Source organism: Rhamphochromis sp. 'chilingali' (genome assembly GCF_963969265.1).
Source record: "Rhamphochromis sp. 'chilingali' genome assembly, chromosome: 20".
NCBI classification, from domain to species: domain Eukaryota; kingdom Metazoa; phylum Chordata; class Actinopteri; order Cichliformes; family Cichlidae; genus Rhamphochromis; species Rhamphochromis sp. 'chilingali'.
In genome coordinates, this window is record NC_137947.1 from 4,212,857 (window position 1) to 4,234,530 (window position 21,674).

The following is a 21,674-nucleotide window of genomic DNA, read 5'->3' on the forward strand; positions in this document are numbered from 1 at the left end:
TGTCTTAGCCAGAGCCGTTTGGCTTAGATGATCATATTAGGACTATCTGCTCTTAGTGATGTCACACAGAGCCACAGATAGAAAAAAAACCTGTAAAGCAGTCTGAATCCTGAGCTCTGCAATCAATTATACATAAATTAACATCATTATTTGATACTCTGGCTATGTTTAAGATGAGTGTCTGTTTTAAAGAAACCACTCAACATTTTAAGGGCCAATATTTATCTTTCTTGCTGGGAGTTAGATGAGAATATAAATACCAGGAAGAAATCAGTTTAATTTAGCATAAGAAACGAGGCAGGAAAATTTCACCAATGAATGAGCTCTTAATTTAAACAACTCCAAAACAGACATAACTGGCAGAGCCACTAGTGGATGTCATCTATTTAAAAAAGTATAATTTATCTATTAATTAGAAAAGAATAGGATGAAAAAAAAAGCACATAGTGTACAAACAGCAAGGCAACGCAACTAATAGTCTTTATACCTCACCTTTACAACTCTACTAAAATACAGAAGGGAATATTTTTTTAACCCGTGCCGTACATTTGTCTGACAGTACTGTAAGTTCACAGTATTATTATGACGACTTTTACGCATAAAAAGCTACTTTCAGGTGCCCATTTGTCACAAAGGGTCACCACAGTGGGAAGCTGTGCATGTTTTGATTTAGCAGAATTTTACACTGGATGCTCTTCGTGACACAACCCCAAAGGGATCTGCTAGAATCAAACCAATGACCTTTTGGTTGCCAAGTAAATTTGTAAACCATTACGCTATTGAAAGGACATTTATGACATTTTTAATTAAGTGAATTTACTCAATATTTTTTCCACTAATGAAAACCACAAATTTTATTTTTTTACATTTTTGTGAACAGTTGAATAGTGTTTTTTAAAAACCTTTGAGGTAGTTCTTTCAGTTTTTCTTGACTCATTCACACAAGACCTAATTCTTAGAAAGGAAGAAAATATTTCAAAATTTTGGACTATTCCTTTAAGTTTATATGACATAATATGACATCCATAACATAAAGTATATAATAGTACATCAACAAACGTATTTTTTGCTATAATTCATATCATACAAATGAAATCAGCTAGATATACAGATATACGACATACATAGGTGACAAACAAGCACAGAGCAGTCTCAACATGTCAGAGGAGATACCTACTAGATTCTAATGGAGGGTGGGACGTGTCGGGGATTCTTGGGATATCACTGAAAGAGAAACCGCAAAAACACATGAGTCACAGTTGTACTGGCACTGAAGTCAGACTAAGAATGTTAGATGTAAAAGTGACACACAGGCGTACATGCATATTCAGACAGTAGTTACCACGCAGGGAGAAAGCAGCACTGTAAACAAAGGTTATTTGGATGTTGAGATTAAAGGATCATGTGGTTAAAAAAATGGAGAAGCAAAGGGAGATGTGAGTAGAGCAAAGCTCTTCCTGTGACTGCAGTGTTTCCCAGACTCACTCAGTTCTGTTCGACCAATCACAACTGGAAATTATAATGGGTGAAAACCATTAGCTCATTAGCGTCTATCCACACCGCCATCTTTTCTTATCCATCACCACAACCCATGGGAAACACCAGAATCCACTGCACCAGCTCAATGTAATGTAAAGGAAAAGAAATGGTAATCTGTGTAACACTTATCAGTGTAATTTTCTTTTTCAGTTGAAATTTAAAGTGTGCTAATCTTGGACTCACATCAGGCATGTGATGGTTTTACACATGAAGTGGCAGTGTTTTAGAGTTTTACTTACCAAACAAACCATTATTCAACAATCAAATCCCTAAAAAACATTCTTTTTGAGAGAAATATGGATACCACTCAAAGAGCTAGTGTCTGGACTTAAAGCTAACTAAGATAAACTAGCATAAAGTCTGGAAATAGCTAGGCTAGTCATCTCCTACCTTCAACTTTGTACTTAATGTATAACTGTCAGACTGAAATTTTCTTATTTCTGCTTCAAGTTGAAAGAAAACTGCTTCATTTAGTAAAATTTTTACTTGTAAATTCAAGTATTAAACTGATAAGTGTTTCATGGATCATAGGTTGCCTTGAAACACATTCCAAAATCAAAAATAGGAAACATGTATATGGAAAAAAAAAAATATTGCTTGCTTTATGAAACCCAACTTCAGTAATTCAGAAATAAGGTACCAGGGATACTGTGTGCTGGATTTTACTAATAGACTGTATATAAAAGACAGACGTAGCCATCACACCATCCGGTTTTTAAGTGATGACGTGATGAACCCTGCTTCCAGGCCCAAACTACTGCGTTTAATAAGGCTGTTGTGTATTTAACATGTTTTAATGCTTTGTATCTTGTTGTATTAATCTCAACAAGCCTCCCAAAACAGTCAGTGATCACTGTCGGCCTCTCTCGGTTTTTGTTACTGCTATTCATTTTAAAGCTCAGTTTTTAAAACTATAGCTAAGCCCATGCAGCAGTATATTAATGACTAACCTCTTGTTGTGGATCCTGGCATGCGATTGTATTTGTTCGTAACCATCGGGAACCCTCACGTTAACTTTTATCGAGTGCAAAAACATTTAGTGTTCATCCTCCAGCTTCACTGTTTTAATTATGCTAACATAGCTGTGTTGCTAGCGATCACGTAGCACATCATTATACACCAGCTAGCCAAGCTTCAGTAACCCTACAAACTTTGTTAAATTTCATAAATTCGGTTTTCATGGATGCCTGAATGTAAACTTAATTGTTACACCTGGTAGAGCAGCCACACTGGATCCTGGACTACCTCACCGACCGACCACAGTATGTGAGGACTCAGGGCTGTGTGTCGGACAGGGTCGTCTGCAGTACGGGGGCCCCATAGGGAACGGTTCTGGCTCCGTTCCTCTTCACCATCTACACTGCAGACTTCTCCCACAAATCCACCCAGTGCTTCCTGCAGAAGTTCTCTGATGACTCTGCAATAGTCGGCCTCATCACTGATGGGGACGACAAGGAGTATAGAGGACTGACCCAAGACTTTGTGGACTGGTGCCAGCTGAACTACCTCCAGATCAACGCCAGTAAAACCAAGGAACTGGTGGTAGACTTCCGCAGGCACAAGCATTCTCCACTGCAACCACTGAACATCCAAGGTATGGACATTGAGGCTGTGGACAGCTACAGGTACCTTGGTGTTCATCTGAACAACAGACTGGACTGGACTCATAACTCAGACGCCCTCTACAGGAAAGGGCAGAGCAGGCTGTACCTGCTGCGGAGACTCAGGTCGTTTGGAGTGGAGGGCCCACTCCTGAAGAAATTCTATGACTCTGTTGTGGCTTCTGCTATCTTTTATGGCGTGGTCTGCTGGGGCGGCAGCATCTCTGCTGGGGACAGGAAGAGACTGAACAGGGTGATCCGAAGGGCCAGCTCTGTTCTAGGATGCCCTCTGGACCCAGTGGAGGTGGTGAGTGACAGGAGAACGGCGGCTAAGCTGTCATCCCTGATGGACAACATCTCCCACCCCATGCAGCAGACTGTGACAGCACTGAGCAGCTCCTTCAGTGGGAGACTGCGGCACCCACGGTGTGGGACGGAGAGATTTCGCAGGTCTTTCCTCCCCACTGCTGTCAGACTCCATAATAAAGACTTTAACTGATCAAGCACACACATCCATACATATGCAATAATACTAAGTGCAATAATCCTTTCTGTCATCGTTGTATTTTACTCAGTTGTATATAGTATTTGTATTTGTATTCTATTTTTATCTTATTGTATATTTATTTTATTTTATTCTACTGTATATAGTATTTTATTTTATTCTATTCTGTACAGTTGTGTACTGTATTTATTCTTATTGTATTCTAATTTTTGCCTCATAACTTTTGCACTGTCCACTTCCTGCTGTGACAAAACAAATTTCCCACGTGTGGGACTAATAAAGGTTATCTTATCTTATCTTATCTTATCTTATCTTATTTTATTACAGATGAAAGAGTTTAGACAGTTTTTAACTCTCAGTGACGCTGCAGTGATCGTGTGACTTAGGGACCTGCAGCGGAGTTTAGGCCCAGGCACGGCTAATGACGTCAGACTTAAAGACCAGATTGGCCAGTGCTTTGAAAAATCCTGTTCTTCCAAGTCCTGAGGATTGTTTAATGTTGCCATCTTCAGTTTTTAAAAACAGAAGTTGCAGCTGCGTAGGCATTCTAACTTGTCAATCACAAGACAGGCTGTTTATCTGACATGCCATTCATATCGTCCTTTTTTGACTCCTAGTGGGACCAAAATTTAACAAAAAACCAATCATGTTGCATTCTATAACAACTGACACTAGTCGTCCTCTTGTGGCCATTTAAAAAAATGCAAGTTTACTTGCTTGCTGTGACCATCTTTTATATACAGTCTATGAATTTACTCGAGGGTAAGACTTAATCAGGAGTTTAAAAAATAGGAATTCCAGATGCTGCACAAACAGCTTAAAAGCTTGCGAAAACACTGATACGTTGATGGATGTTTTCCGCTGGACATTTTGCATCCCAACAGGTAAACTTGTAGTTTAATTTAGCACACAGTGCAGCTACTTTCATAAAACCGTATAGTGACATCAATTAGATTTCTCACTTAACAGTATTACAGTTAGTTCCTTTAGGGATGCAAAATGGCACCAGCAAAACCAAAATAGTTTCCATAAGCGTGGCAGAATTAAAAGGTCCTAAAAAAAAAAAAAAAGATTACTTACTGATATTTTCTATACACCCTTCGTGAGTGTTTGGAGAGAAATTCATATATTCAACTTTTTTTTCCATCAATAAGCAGAAAAGTAAAATTTGAGAGCTGCACCAGTGGGCACTTTACTTTTAAAATAACCCACTGGATTGACCTTATTACACACAACAACAAAACGTATTCAAAATACCTGAAACCAGCTTGCACCCTGGTTTGTGTGACGTTTTTGAAATGACAGCTCTTGAACAATAATAGAAAATGAGAGGGTGACACCTCAAACTCCCTTTCTTTGAATTAAATTTTTCCAAAGCTTTGCTAATGTTAGCAATGTAAGAGTTAGCAAGTCTGCTAAATATAAGGCAAAGTTAGTGTACCTGAAAGCATCCAATTCAAAGTATCTCGAGAAAAATGAACTTTTTTTTGTTTACTGATGACTTTTGATACTAATGATTTGAAATGATACACTTACAGAGTTAAAAATAAATTTTACTCAGGGCGTCTACTGAATTCAGAAGTATGTTCATGACTGTGCTTGTTGAGCTTTGCAATCCATCGACTAAAAACTTCACATTCAGCTTCTCCTGTCTTTAATGGAGCTTACAGACAGTTTTATTTGGTCAATAATAATTCAGCTTTTACCATCCGACAAATAAAAGCAAGTGCTTTTTTAAAGGGGACATATGAGACATGGCTATCTCCCAGTCCAAAACTTGGCAGCTGCAGGCAATGGCCAGTTGTTTTTAATACGTTGAATGCAGCTGTGCATCATAACCTCCTGCTTTGTCTGAGGTCAACTCTGAGTCCAAATAAATGTTGCCTAATTAAATAAGGGTTTCAATTTACAAATAGACTAGTAACTGACAAACCAGGTAAAAACATATGACTCTGACAGTATACTGGACGTGTTTCATGCCTGACTTACCCAATAGGCCTGGATACCACCAACTCCACTTGAGGGTCAGCTTGAGACTCCAAGATGATGTTGTAAACCTCCTTCATAGTTGCTCCCGGTAACAGCTTCCCGTTCCACTGCAAAACCTCGTCACCTGAAATCAGATGTCCACATTGTCATAACTAGCTCAAAAGCCATGTCAAAGTAATGGCTGTTGACAGGATTAAAACAAATAAAGTTTTTATTTGAAATTAACAAAACTAAATAAAGTTATCAAAGGACAAAAAAACATGACATATGTCAGTAAATGAGTCAGGATCATTGGCATGTTTGAACATGTGCTAATGTAGTAAGTGAAACATTGTTTGGGAAAAGAAGAGCACAAAAGTCTGCAGCAATAATAGCTTAGGTGCAAAGTTATTCTTCCCCCTGAGGTAACAAGTGGAGCATGCGTTTATACAGGGGAACACTGGACCTAGGTGTTCCCAATTCATCATCACCCAACCACACCCCACTGGACACCTGCAACACAAAACACAAAGACAAATACAACCTCCCAGCCCACGAGCCAAAAGAGACAGTGTCGTCAACTGGCACCACCACAGCCTACATACTACCTTAACCTTAGCAGCATGATCCCACATAAGAACATCTGTCAATACGTGTGACCATGGCCACTTCCACATTTTTAGATCTCTTGATTAGCATACACTAGAACTACAAGTTCAGAGACCACGCATCGTATACCACAAATATATAGCATGTGCCTTCCTCAGACTGGTAAGGGAAGTGACATCTTCCAGTAAAAGTTCCAGCAGAAACTATGGTAATATCCGACCATGCCTAAGAATGACATCAGCTCTTTTTTTTTCTTTTGTTCTCTGGCCAGCGCCTTCCCTTGGCACTCCTCGTTGTGACCACAGCTGACACCGGCCAACAACATGCTCGTTGTAGATTACTAATGGATAGCAAATTCACATTTAGCCAAGTCAGTGTTCAGTCGGACTGCAGACACTGTAGAGCTGGGCGATATATCGAGTTTTTAAAAAAATATCGATATATTTTTATACGAGATATAAGATGTGACAATATCCTTTATATCGATATAGTCTATGTTACGTATAATTATACTTGTGGAGCCGCAAGTTTGCCTCTCTTTCGTCCACTTTCGTCTTTACGCAACGTTACTCGGCCTCGCCTCTCCTTCACTGAACACAACTCCCCCTCCTCCCCCATCGCTTCACCTGCAGGAAGCGACAAGATGGACACGGCAAATCTCCATTAACGAGTTACTGCGCATCGCCCCGTGCGTGGGGCTGGACGGCGTCAATGTGTTAGCTAGCTAACCACGCTAACGCCATGCAGCCTAGAGGTGCTGCACGGACTAAAATCCTTTCATTTTCTCAAAAGTTGACAGCGCGCCTTATGTATGAATTCTGGTTGTGCTTGATGGCCGCGAACCGATTTTATGTGGAACACGGCGCTCAGCAATCTGTCAAAAAATGTTTTAATATGACTTTGCTAAGCTACGGAGCTGCACCGCTTGATGGATTGTCGGAGCATTACGGCTGAGCCTCGCGGAGTGATACGTACTGTGCTTCAACGTAATATTACCCTACTGTGTATAAGGACCATAAATGGCACCTGTTGAGAGACGTGGTTGCGAAGCGGATTTCAAACTCCAGGCTGTCAGTCACGCAGTACAAGTTGGGAACAGAGCAGCTGTGAAATCTGTCTTTGTTATTGTGCTCAGCGTCTTTTAGTTTACATTTTGACTGCACAATTGTGAGCTTTTTGTTATGCACAAAAACAACATTGTTTTCTTTTATTTATGGAGCATTATTATTTAATAAATGCTCATAATTTCTTTTTGAGTAAATTTGATGTACATCTTCTCTATGTTAATAAAAGTGCCTGTGTGACATCTGGGACACAGCTTTGACTAAGAACTCTCTTCTTGTTCTTACTTTATGGCTTTAAAAAAAATATATCGAGATATATATCTTATATCGCCATCCAGCTAAAAAATATCGAGATATGAATTTTGGGTCATATCGCCCAGCCCTAGCAGACAGACATTTAAATAAGGAACAAATACACAACATATGAATGCCACAAATGTCATTCTATACAACCACATCATCCAGACAGACAGTGTAGCATTCCAGATTTTTAATCAATAGGACCATTATCACTCGAACAGATAAACTTTACTCATAAACTTTGCAGATCAAACTTGGTCAATACAGTCATCCAATCATGGAAGTGGAAATGCAACAGGCTTAGTGATACTGACCTTGCCAAGAGTCTAAACAAAACCTGAGAGTGTTGTCACATAATGGGACAAGAAAACAAGGGAGCTAGAAGCTAGCCAGCTAGAAGATGATGGGTCGATGATGTTGTTTTAAAGTATGAACCTGACTTCTGCATCCAAGTACTTACACTTGTCAGCTGACACCTAGTAAAAGTGCTGCTTAATGGGGAATATCAATAATCATATGAATCATCAAATGAATTTGGTGAGTTTGTGAACGTGTGTCAGCAAATAAACGTTTGGAATTTTTCCAGCTCGTCACACAGAAACTCTTTTAGGTGAACTAACAAATTATTCACATTTATGAGCGTTTTGGTGCTTTAAACCAACCACATGCCTAATTCCCAGTACCAACTTTTTCCCTTTCTGTTACTACTAGTGACTGGGTAACCACAAAAGGGTGGTTTCAACAGACAGAGCTGTCTTTTCTTAAGCAACTCTGGTGTAGAAATTAAACAACTCTTTCGTGAGATCTGCTTCACCACTGTGGAAGGACCTGGCCTGAAAGAAGCATCCAACAACAGGCAGCACTTGATCATCAGGACTGAACTGGCACCACTCAGCCTGCTTCGTAAATGAGCTTCATCATTCCTTGCGATGCAGCCAACTTCTATTTTGCCAGCTACCTTCGAATGTATAAACTATGCTGGAAGTCATTCACATAGTCAGTTTAGTTTTTTGGAACATTGTCATCCTTAACCCTCAACAAACCCTCAGCACCGTATACAGAACAGGCAAACACCATGTCACTGGGGCTAAAGCCAGTTGTCACTTGTGAAACTTCTCTGGCTGTCAACATGAAGCATTGAAAAACCCTTCTACCAAAATCTGCCTAAGAACAGTGACTTTAGCATCTGATGAAAATGCTCCAACAACCCTGACTTTGACCTGTCCAGGGTGTACCCTTCCTCTCGCCCTAAGACAGCTGTGATAGGCTGACCCTGACCCTAACAAGGATAAGCACAAGAGAATGGATGGACGGGCCCTGACTTTGTGCTGATAGGCTGATGACTGGAAGTGCTGCACCTGAACTTGTTTTAACAACTGGGCAAACTTGGAAGGTAAAAATTAGAAGCCTGATCATTTTTGCATCACTTTAGGGATTTCAAAGATAGAAATAAATTGTCGCTTTCACTACAGACCTGGTTGTTACCAGTTGTTAAGGATATGCAACTTGGTGATATGACATATGACAATAAAAAGATATTTTAGCTCCAACTTGGAAGGAAGCAAAGGACCCACAAGTTAAGGAGCATATGCTCAAAAGGTTCTTCTGAAAAGGATATTGGGTATTCTGTCATGAAAATAAAACCATCCGGTGTAAACGGTAAATAAGCACCATCACAGGGAAGTTCTTCACATAAGGAACACAAGTGGAGTGTAGCTTGATGTGTTTCAACACAAGGTATCTCAAAAGAAACAGCTAGTCTAGCAGACACATTTACTTGTTTTTTTTCTTCAGAGCTTAACAATATGCCTTCATATGCTCTTTTTCCTGACACAACTTTTTGAAGTGTTCTTCCAAAACAACAAGACTCAAAAACTCTTAAAGAGATTTTATCTCTGAAGCTGCACAACAAATATTATTCAACAAATCAAGCAAAAACTCCAGGTAGTGCCGCTTATAACCTTTCCTATCATTCCTGAACTCCTCACGATAGGAACCATCCCAAAATAGCTGCTTTCACTAACTCAGTGAGTTGACGTTGATGCAAGGAGGTTTAATGATTACATTTGGCTTCCCAGTTACTTGCCATGAGCAGTAAGTTCTAATATATTCCAATATATTCCATAGCCAAGTGACTTGCTCCTAATCACTGCCACACAACTCCCTTCGAGGTTTTACCTCTGAAGATGCATGCCCAAGGCTGATATTATTTAACACATCACATGGAAACTGCAGGTAGGGCTGCTTATTCTCTTTCCTACCATTTCTAAACTGGTCGCGGCAGCCTCAGAAATGGTAGGAAAGCTAGGTAATACTAGCGAGCATCCCTTCTTCAAATTGAAAAGGATAGAACAAGGAAATAACTAGCATCTGGCAACAACCTCACACCCATGAAATGCACCCAAGACAAAAAGTTAAACTGCATTCAACCTGACACACAACCTAGCAAGAAACACAACCTAAGGAACAGTGCTGCTATGCCTTACAGGAGAAAAACTCCCATTTAAATTGTTACACATCAACACATGTTTCTTTGGTCAGGCAAAACCATGACTGTTCCAAACAACATAAATTTTTCTCACCCTTAATCAATCAGGTGGAAGGACAAACCCGTAAACGCCAGCTAATTGGGAAATTATCAAAGACCAAGGCCCAACTTGTAAAGACTGGTTCAAAACCCATGATAATTAATGGGACGTTACACCATTAGTCAAGTAAATGAATAGAATTGTTCTTTTTGCAAAACTACATAAAGTAACCAAAGGGGAAAAAATGGTATATGTCAATCAATGAGTCAGTGATAGCATATTTTGTGCTAGTGTGGTGTGCGAAATATTATTTAGGTAGAACAGCTAATTTTGGCTGATCCCCCAAGGAGTTGCCACAATGGGTAGCTTTGCATGTTTGATTTTTTTTTTTTTACACTGGATGCCCTTCCTGACACAACCCTCAAAGGGATTTGTGACTAAATCAAACTAGGAACCTTTTGCCTGTTAGCCAAATGTGTAAACCGCTACACTAGAAAAGCAAAAAGGTCTGCAGCATATGGAGTTAAGGATCACAGGAACACTAAGCCCAGGTGTTCCCAATCACTGATGACACAACTACACCACACCAAGCACCTGCAACACAAAACAAAAAGATACTAGCTCTTCTAAACACACTAGCGAAAAAGAAAAGACAACCTGCAGCATGCAGCAGCTGAATAGACGAGGTCGTCAGAACGTACAGCGCATCAGTTATGATAAGAACAACTACATTTTCACTTTGTTAGGCAAGATAAGTGTCAGGGTATCAGGTAAAAAAAAGATTTTTCTTATATCATCTATTGCAAGACATACAATAAGACTCTCTATGTGACAAAGCTTATTAAACAATCGTAGTTAGGACATTTCGATGTTTATAAAGACCTTACATTTGACTGATTATTACTTCCCAGCATTTGTGAGAGGCTACTGTGCCAATTTAGTGGATACCTGCTCTCAGATGTCCCACCACATCAGCTAGGCTTCCCTTCTTAACCTTGGTGATGAAGGCTCCTAATCTCCCTGACTCTGTTACTCTGCCTCCCACCACCTGAAGAGAAGCAGACAGCAACAGTTAGTGAGAAATATCTGACAAGTGGACAACACAGGATGGCTCAGTTAGAATTAATAGACAGAAAAATAATTTAAGAAACTGTTTGCATGTCTGTGTGACCTCTGACCTTTAACCCCAGTAAAGCGCCAGCTTCTTTCGGCATGGCAGCAGTTCTCTTGCTGAGGGTGATCCGTCCAATCAGATGGTCTCCCTCCTTGGATGGCTGCCAGGTTACAGGATGCTGCAGCAGGACACAGGAAATGGTAATAAAAATGAGCAAAGTGACACTCAGACACATTCACAAATATGCACACTCACTGGTATTTACTTCATATATACTTTGACAAAACACTTTGAAAACTATCAATAATTTTAACTGATTACAGAGGTAGCTTTAAAAGACATAAGATCTGGCTTTTCAATTCAAATTTTAAGTGCACAAAAGTCTTGTTTCCTAAAAGTTGTTTCTAAGAGAAAAGTGGATACTACTCATAGAGCTAGGGTCTGAATGGTAAGCTTAACCAAGATAATTACCTCCTAGCTTCAACTCAGTACTTACTGTAAAACTGTGAGACTGAAATCAGTTTTTTATTTTCATTTTTAAAAACTTTGATTACCAATTTTCATTCTGGATTCATGTACTACACTGATAAGTGTTTAATGGACAAGGCTTGAAGGCCACTCCAAAATCCAAAACAGGAAGCATACGTTTTGCCTTATTTTTGTAACAGGCTGAATTTCTGTCTATACTGTAGCTGTAAAAGATGCGAGCTCTGATAAACCAGGATTTCTTTTGGATTTTTATCTTACTGACTGGACTTCTACTGGCCACAGTACACAGACTGCATTTAGCTCTGCTCTAAGAAGCCTCGATACAGCAGGACTGACTCATTGCAGTGCAGCTATAAAGATAATGAGTGTAACTCTCCCACAGGTACAAGAAGAAATCATACTACACTTAATGTTTTAATAATTTTAGGTACCATAACAAGAGCTGTAAGCCCATATTGGACTATTTAAAACTTCATAAATTATTTATCACTCTCAGTTAGCTGCCACACAGCCCAGATCAGACAGCTGAGCTGAGTGTATTAATTCAAATAATTCAAAGTCAGTATCTGCCTTTGTAATTATAGCATCATTGTTTTGGCATGGATATGTACCATATATAACATGACCTCTCTAGACTCAGCCCACAATGATTGATTTTAAACCAGGGTTTTTAAGTCAATGGTCACCACCACGGTCTTTAACAACATAAACATACTATCCATGTACTTCACAACAGTAAAGTAACCATAGTCAATAACCATAAGACATCATGTGTTTTACATTAATAGATTCTTCAGAAAAATTGAAAAAACAAACTTTGTGGTAAGACAGGAGGATCAGACTGTAAAGAGACAAACACTCCATTTGGCACTATTTGGTACTCCAGTACATCCACATAAATGTTTACACACTTGGGACTTTAATTAAAATACAACAATAACACCTGAACAACTTCATGCTGATTCTCAAAACTAGCTTTAATGTATGAAAAAATATTAATCAGAAGGAAAAACACTGACTTACATGCCACACAGTGGGGTCATGTGGGTAGCATTCCCAGTCGCCTGCAAGAGAAGAGAGATCAGATCAGCTGGATAGATGTGGAAGTCGCAGAGGAAACAATGACCTCCCTTATATCTCCTTCTTCTTCTTCGCGCACGCGCACACACACACACACACACACACACACACACACACACACACACACACACACACACACACACACACACACACACACCCTGTATACACAGCACATACCAGGAGTCCTCACACACACAGCTCAGCCAAATTTGGGGGCTCTTCAGGAGGTACTTGTTTACAATGGGGAGGCTTAAGTTTATTGAAAATTCAAGCCTGGGCTGGAATTAGAAATGTATCACCACGGCAGCAGGTGGCCTAAAAAGTTTTCCACTGAGGCAGCGATGACACCAACGGATGGTTAAGCCTTTTAAAACACTTTAAATCCATCCAAGACACTTCAGAGATTAGGTGTTATTGATCTCCTCCAGGGGTAATGCCACAATGTAAGGCCAAATACAAGCACAAGCGTGTCAATAACAGATATTTTCTCACATTATTTAGGTATCGGGCATAGGTTGAGCCAATGAAACAAATATAGATATGTGGTAATAAATTATATGTGTTAATAAATATGTTTTGATAACCACTAAATTGATTCACTTATTAAGTGATAATAATACTAACGATCAGTTTTAAAGCTGCTATACATCATAAAAGTTAATATTGTTAAAGTCTAAATCACAAAATAATTTCCAGAAAGTTCTATTGTCTTTTAACATGGAGCATTTATTGACCGTTCTGACAAAATTATAAAAATTAAATATTATTTGCACATATTTTGCACTTTTTCTACACCCAAAATTTTTTGCAATTTATTGCTTAAAAATGTATCGTGCAATTTACTTTTTTTTCTGGGGAGTCCAACCGGTCGCAGCAGATGAACCACCCTTGCGTGCACCTGGTTCTGCTGGAGGTTTCTTCCTGTTAAAGGGGAGTTTTTCCTTCCCACTGTCGCCAAAGTGCTTGCTCAGAGGGGGTCATACAATTGTTGGTCTGTCCTCTGTTGTCTTTATATGATTGTAGGTCTATGCCTTAGAAAATGTTGCTATGATTTGGTGCTGTATAATAAAAACTGAAGTGAACTGATGTAGTCTTAAAAACTCTCAAACCCTGTATGTATCAATCATGATACACGAGACATTGAGGGTTAAATGCAAAGATATCGTTATGGAACTTGACAAAAGTGAGCTAAATAAATGCTAAAATTAAAGCTATTTAAATATTCATTCAAGTGCTTTTCAAAAGTATACAGTGCAAGAAACTGAGCACAAAAGTAAGAATAAAGTTATTAAAATGAGTAATTAATGATTAATGTTTTCTTTGTGTCTTTAAAATGTAAATTGCAGAATCACTTAAAACTGAAATGCAAAATGTTATTTCAAATTAATAAACACAGACTTTAAAGGTCATTTTTTGTAAATAAATTTATAAATCTTCCAAAACAAATCTAAGGCATCAACAGGTTTTAGAAAAATAACCGACATAGCTTTATGCCCCAAAAAATCGATATATTTTGTTGAAGAGATATCAGCTGAAATCAAACTAGGCTCAGCCATACTTTTATCTATACCACAAGTAGACGTAGCACGTCAGCGTCACCTTTGTTTACGCAGGCAAGTCATTTACATATTCAGATTTACAGTGGTAGCCTCCTAAGGCAAAACCTCTTTAAGAAAAGGACTAAAAATAAATATCAGGAAAGGCAGCTGGGTTTTTCTTATACTTTGTGGATAATAATTACAAAAGTAACTTTGAACCAAAAATCAGCGAGTGAGTAGGTTAAAAAGGAATTTTATAGCACTTTTTGTCACGGACCCAGTTCCAGGGATTCGGGGTCCATGAGCAGTGTGGACTACTATTGTAGTTATTATTATTATTATTATTATTATTATTATTATCATTATTGTGGTTGTTGTTATTATGGTTGTGTCTGCTGTCCTGTTTTTCCGTGTTGGTGTACTGTCAGGTGTTTAGGGGTGTGTGCTTGTGTATGTGAGGGTGCGGTCGTGGCAGGCACTTTTAGGCCTGGTGGGTGTGGCCCTGCCAGCTGACCGGTCCCACCCAGGAATCCACACACACCTGGCGCCGATCAAGCCTCGTCAGAGGAGCTTCAAAACAGTGTGGCTGAGAGCTCCTCGACGCTGGATCGTTGAGTGACTTCCTGTCAGTCTTAAGTGTATTGTGCAAGGTTAGTGCAAGTCTACTGTTAGGTTTTGTACTCACGGCTGCCTTTGGTATGCGTGTTTCCTCAGGAGGAATTGTGGCGACCAGGAGGCAGCACACGGAGAGTACACAGGGAACGGAGACAGAGCACGGAGCACAGGATAAAGGAGAAGACACGGAACGGGAGTTGGGATCGCACGGGGGGATTTATTGTTGTTCGGATTGTCACCACTGTAAATAAACACTGTTGCACTGTAGAGTCCTGCATTTTGGGTCCTCCTTTCCCCACATCCCCACGGTCTGCCAGCGAGACCGTGACAGAACGATCCAGCCATTATGGGCCCAGCGGACTCAAGGACCGTCTCACAGGAGGAATTGCTCGCCCAGCTCTGGAAATACTGTCGGAGCATTATCCAGGCGGCAGATCCACATCAGAGACACTTACAGGTCGTATTTTTTGATTCCTTCTTATCATCAATCACCTCATCTGTGAGCTTTTTGGACATTAAGAGACTAATTTCGATTATAACCACGCTGAGGGAAAGTTCCTGTTTTGAGCTGTTTGGTTTGGGCTGTCCGGGCGAGGAGGATATGGCAACCTCTCTGGGAGCCCTTGCTGCCTATTTCTTTTTTCATAGGCTGATAGCCTCCCCGCCGTCGCTTGCAGCTCGTTTGTTGGACCCTCCATTGCGGGGGAAACGTTTCACACGCCCTCTGCACCTCACCACATCTCCACTCACCTCTGCGGCACCTGCTGAGTCAGCAGACCAAGGACCGGCAGCTCAAAATCACACAGCTGCTCTCCTGTCCGGCCGGCTGGTGGAACCTCAGCCTGATACGCTGGCCCCAGCATCGTTAAAGAAGCGACGCTTGCGCCGCCGGCGTGCCTCACCGCAGTCAGACTCTAAAACTTTCCAACAGCCGGCTGTGGTGAGTCATATGGACAATTCATCTTCATTCACCTCATCTGTTTATTCACGGGACTGTGTGAAAGCTAACCTCGTAGCACAGCCAGCTGCCCAGCCTGTAGCCGTAGCACAGCCAGCTGCCCAGCCTGTAGCCGTAGCACAGCCAGCTGCCCAGCCTGTAGCCGTAGCACAGCCAGCTGCCCAGCCTGTAGCCATAGCACAGCCAGTCCAGTCAGCCTCTCGTCTTCATCCTCAGTTGGAGGCTGATATGCCTGCTGGAACTACCCTGCCATTATGTCACCCGCCTGTTGTTTCTACATCGCTGTCCAGTCTACCACGAGTAGCTGCCGCACCATTATCACCTCCGCCCTTTGCAGCTACTTCTCCACCAGCGTCCCATCAGACTGCAGCGACCGCAGAACTCTCGACTTCACCATCCACATCACCCGCTCGACCGTCATCTTCGCCACCTGCAGCTTCCGCATCGCCATCTTCACCTCCGGATCAACGACCATCTATACCCGCGTCGCAGCCGGAGGAGCGGCTCAGCGAGCGGGAGGAGCCCGCGTCGCCAGCTGTGGAACTCAGCGAGCCGGAGGAGCTCAGCATGCCCGAGCGGGAGCTCAGCGAGCAGGAGGAGCCCGCGTCGCCAGCTGTGGAGCTCAGCGAGCCGGAGGAGCTCAGCGAGCCGGAGGAGCTCAGCGAGCAGGAGGAGCTCAGCGAGCCGGAGGAGCTCAGCATGCCCGAGCAGGAGGAGCTCAGCGAGCCGGAGGAGCTCAGCATGCCCGAGCAGGAGGAGCTCAGCGAGCAGGAGCAGCTCAGCGAGCCGGAGGAGCTCAGCATGCCCGAGCAGGAGCTCAGCGAGCGGGAGGAGCTCAGGATGCCCGAGCAGGAGCTCAGCGAGCGGGAGGAGCCCGCGTCGCCAGCTGTGGAGCTCAGCGAGCCGGAGGAGCTCAGCATGCCCGAGCAGGAGCTCAGCGAGCGGGAGGAGCGCGCGTCGCCAGCTGTGGAGCTCAGCGAGCAGGAGCAGCTCAGCGAGCAGGAGCAGCTCAGCGAGCCCGAGCAGGAGCTCAGCGAGCGGGAGGAGCTCAGCGAGCCGGAGGAGCTCAGCATGCCCGAGCAGGAGCAGCTCAGCGAGCAGGAGCAGCTCAGCGAGCCGGAGGAGCTCAGCATGCCCGAGCAGGAGCTCAGCGAGCGGGAGGAGCCCGCGTCGCCAGCTGTGGAGCTCAGCATGCCCGAGCCGGAGCAGCTCAGCATGCCCGAGCCGGAGCAGCAGAGGAGCTCGGCGAGCGGAAGGAACAACCGGCGCTGCCAGCCGAGGAGGGGCTCTCGCTGCCAGCCGAGGAGGGGCCCGCTCAGCCGGAGGTCAGCGAACCGGAGGGACCTCCACGTCTAGCGCGGCCTCCACGCCATCCACGTCCAGTGCGTCCACGTCAGCGACTGGCGCGTCATAGACCATGTGCCACGCCTCGCTGTTGCTCACCGGAGCAGCGACGTTGCCATCGGACCCGTGGCAGGCCACCAGAACCGTTCCGCCGCCACCGGACCCGTGGCAGGCCGCCGGAGGAGCAGCGCTGCCGCCACCGGACCCGTGGCAGGCCACCAGAACCGTTCCGCCGCCACCGGACCCGTGGCAGGCCGCCGGAGGAGCAGCGCCGCCACCACCGGATCCGTGGCAGGCCGCCTGAAGCGTTCCGCTTCCATCATGGGGTTGGAGGTAGGCCGCCCGAACTGTTTTCCCACCACTGCCTGACCCGTAGCGGGTTTTGCCTGCTTGCGGTCCACTGGGTCGGCCGCAAGAACTGTTGTTCCCACCATGGCAGTGGTTGGACATTTGAACTGGGGTTTTGGGGCCCTCCGTCCGGGACCCCCCGCCGCCCGCCCGGGGTTGGTTGTACTGTGGTTTTTGTTTTGTTTTTGTTTTTGGGTCGTCGGGTGCCGACCCTTAATAATAATAATAATAATGGATACTTTATTGATCCCCATGGGGAAATTACTTGTTTTTCTCTGCATTTGACCCATTCACTCAGTGAAGCAGTGGGCAGCCCACTAAGCAGGCGCCCGGGGAGCAGTGTGTAGGGACGGTACCTTGCTCAGGGGTACCTCAGGGTAGCCGTTAAGTGGATTCGAACCGCCGACCTTCCGATCATGGGGCGACCACTTTACCTACTGAGCTATCCCTGCCCTGAGCTATCCCTGCCCATAGGGGGGGATAGGGGATTAGAGGGGGGGTACTGTCACGGACCCAGTTCCAGGGATTCGGGGTCCGTGAGCAGTGTGGACTACTATTGTAGTTATTATTATTATTATTATCATCATTATTGTGGTTGTTGTTATTATGGTTGTGTCTGCTGTCCTGTTTTTCCGTGTTGGTGTACTGTCAGGTGTTTAGGGGTGTGTGCTTGTGTATGTGAGGGTGCGGTCGTGGCAGGCACTTTTAGGCCTGGTGGGTGTGGCCCTGCCAGCTGACCGGTCCCACCCAGGAATCCACACACACCTGGCGCCGATCAAGCCTCGTCAGAGGAGCTTCAAAACAGTGTGGCTGAGAGCTCCTCGACGCTGGATCGTTGAGTGACTTCAGTATTTAGTATTTATTTATTTATTGTCATTGTCAAGAACAATGAAATTGCGTTTGGGGCTTCCATACAACCCAAAAAAAAAGAAGAAAATAATAAATACCCCTTAAAACCCAAGTGTACATATTTAACCCAGTGTGACTCCAATGCAATAAGACAATCCTTAGCAATAATGTTCGTAGAAATTCAGACAAAGACCTGAGAAACATGACAAAATACAACAATGCAACCCATTCAATATTATTGTACTGTGAGATATGATATCAGATATGATAGTTATCTGTTTAAGAAAGAGGGGGGGGGGGCAGGAGGGGGAAGAGAATAAAGATATGATGCACCAATGCAGACCAGTTCATTGCTATTAAGAAGTTGGATATGGTTATTGTCCGTGAGAGGGGGGCAGAGAGTTCAGTCTTAAGTGTATTGTGCAAGGTTAGTGCAAGTCTACTGTTAGGTTTTGTACTCACGGCTGCCTTTGGTATGCGTGTTTCCTCAGGAGGAATTGTGGCGACCAGGAGGCAGCACACGGAGAGTACACAGGGAACGGAGACAGAGCACGGAGCACGGGATAAAGGAGAAGACACGGAACGGGAGTTGGGATCGCACGGGGGGATTTATTGTTGTTCGGATTGTCACCACTGTAAATAAACACTGTTGCACTGTAGAGTCCTGCATTTTGGGTCCTCCTTTCCCCACATCCCCACGGTCTGCCAGCGAGACCGTGACACTTTTCACAGATAAAAAGCCATAAAGTGCTTCACAATAAAACACAAGAAATAAAAGCATAACATATCATAACAATTTAAAGCCACAGAATAAAACATAGTCTGTATAAACATGGGCTCAGCTGCTTTGTGATGGAGTTAATGGAGGCTATACAACATAAAGACAGTGGAAGAGAATTCCACAACCTCGGTGCCACTGCCTGAAATGCCCAATCTCCTTTTCTATTAATTAATTATTAATTTATTCCTAAGACTGTGTTTAGCTCTAGCTCGTGACGTAGACCAAAATCCAAAGCCTGTACACACGGGCTGCAGGGCAGTGCTGCACTGTGCGCAGGACCTGGACGACACTGTTATGACACAGAGTAAAACAGAGCCGAGCATTCCTAGGAGCCGGGGAAGCTATGAGGTTAATGGCTTGGGACAACTTATAGTGATATTATGTAATCTTAAAGCAAATGCTCAACCCAGTTCTTAGTTTCATAATTTGAGCGTGAACATAGTTTCATGCAGTGGGTGAGCCACATGGCTGCGAGTGTGTATTGTTTTTGTGTTTCGGCACTTTTAATGGCAACAAAGAAAGAGAAAACTCCACTACGGGCTCAGGACACGGTTTTGAACACAACTTGGAATGGGACTTTAACAACAAATAATATTTTTCACGTTTCCTAAAAGAGACAGTGTGAAATAAGCCCTTTAAAAATAAACCTTTACAATCCTAATAATAGAATATTTACAGAAACCCATCAATGTTTCATGGCCTACAAGGAGCCTTTGTGGAGGGTGAATCCACACATAAGGTTTGTCCATGAAATTAACAGGCAAATAGTTACCGTGTGTTAATTTTATGACATTTCTGGTGATTTTACTTTGACTGTGGCTAAAAATTCTTTGCTTATGCAGGAAAAGCCTTGGCCACATGGCCTAAATAAAATGTATTCTCTATAAAGAAGAACCTGCAGTTTGACCAAAACCACGGGAACCGAATTTATCCGGTCACAGCTCAACAAGACTTTGGCATTTTGTTTTTACAGTGTTCTTAAAACCAAACAAAGAGGAGCAAAAGCATTTGGAAGCTGCAAGTGTTACCATGCACAGCTAGCTAGCTTACTATCTCTAATAGAGCATTAATTGGTCCAGGATCAGTATTACAACTCAGCAATTACATTTTCTGAGCATTCAGCTAGCAGGAGTCAGCCAATTCTTTTTAACTATCACTAGCAAACCAACATGAGTAGCCTAAATTTGCCTAAAACAACAAACCTAACTTAATAACATATTTATTATGTTGCATAAATTAATAAAGAAAACACTTGCAATGCTTACCATTTATTCCAGAAGAAAGTTTTACATAACCACAGGCTTTTTTTATTGCGATGCTATAACATCACAACAACGTGATTGGTCAGTTGTAATGCTGATCATGGACAAACATTATTACGAAAATACAAGAACAACACCAACACAGGGATACAGATACACCCTCTAATAGTAAGTTATAATTACTTTTTTACATTTGTAAGGATTAGAGATTGCCTTGCTTTTGAAGAGAGACCCAGATGGCCACTTGAGGACTCGAAACAATAAGTTCAGTTGGAGCAGCCTCTCTCTGTCTCTCGCTAGCAAAGTTGACCCAGACAACAAAGTAAAGCTAGTTTTCGGCTATGAGCCCGACACAGAATCCAATGTATCACTCAGAAGTCCCTTTACTACTGTTCAGAGCTGTGGACCTGTTTTATATACACGCGGAATAGTTTTCTATACGAGATCGCTGCAAAAAGTGCAGCCTTACCTAATGTCCACCCTACTGTTACTCATTTTATATTAAGATTTAAAAATCTAGTTGGTATTGGTATGGCGAGTAACCTTAATAGTAATAAATCACACAGAAATAGTACATTCATGTAGTTGTAAAAAGCATGATAATATATTAAGTAATCCAAAGTACTCAGAATACGTTACTCTAACGTATTCTGAATACATAACATGGAAATACCCTACACTGTATGAGTACCATCTATTGTTTATGATTGTTTATGTCAAGTACCAACTACTTGACAGTACTTACCCTATCACTCAAAAGTCAGTAAAAATCAAACAAGTACCAATGTTGTGCATTTATCAGTACCTGTTAAAGGTTATTAAACACAGAAAGATAAAAGAAATTCTCTTACATTTACCAATATGTAGTAATTTAAACTAATCCGTGATCATGTGGTTAAAAATTATTTTTTTAACTTCTGGCTGCGTCGGAACTGAAGCTAATTTTAGCTCTACACTTCAGTAACTCCATTTAACTTTAACGACAAAGAGACAAAACTCCTTTTTAATTTTGTAGCCCTAAAAGGCTACTGTTTAAACAGATTACATTTTCAAAAACACAAATACGTATCTATGCTAAACAAGTTATGCTAGAACATGATTTTACTTGTTTATCTTAGCCTACATCTTACACAGGGCTAGCTAGCTCTACAGCAAAGGGGCTGTTAGTTTATTTCTGTCTGG

The 21,674-nt window shown here is 42.4% G+C and overlaps 1 protein-coding gene across 2 annotated transcripts in view; it reads right to left on the reverse strand.

Annotated features, from left to right (window-relative positions):
- The window catches only part of rims1a (regulating synaptic membrane exocytosis 1a), a 123,940-nt gene that overhangs the window by 26,816 nt on the left and 75,450 nt on the right, over positions 1-21,674 (reverse strand). For both annotated transcript variants that reach the window (XM_080869341.1, XM_080869340.1), the window contains exons 7-11: positions 12,741-12,781; positions 11,293-11,406; positions 11,063-11,162; positions 5,635-5,758; positions 1,178-1,224 (exon numbers count right to left, since the gene is read on the reverse strand). In XM_080869341.1, coding sequence (XP_080725467.1) covers positions 1,178-1,224; positions 5,635-5,758; positions 11,063-11,162; positions 11,293-11,406; positions 12,741-12,781 — 426 coding nt within the window. The remainder of the gene's footprint in view (positions 1-1,177; positions 1,225-5,634; positions 5,759-11,062; positions 11,163-11,292; positions 11,407-12,740; positions 12,782-21,674) is intronic.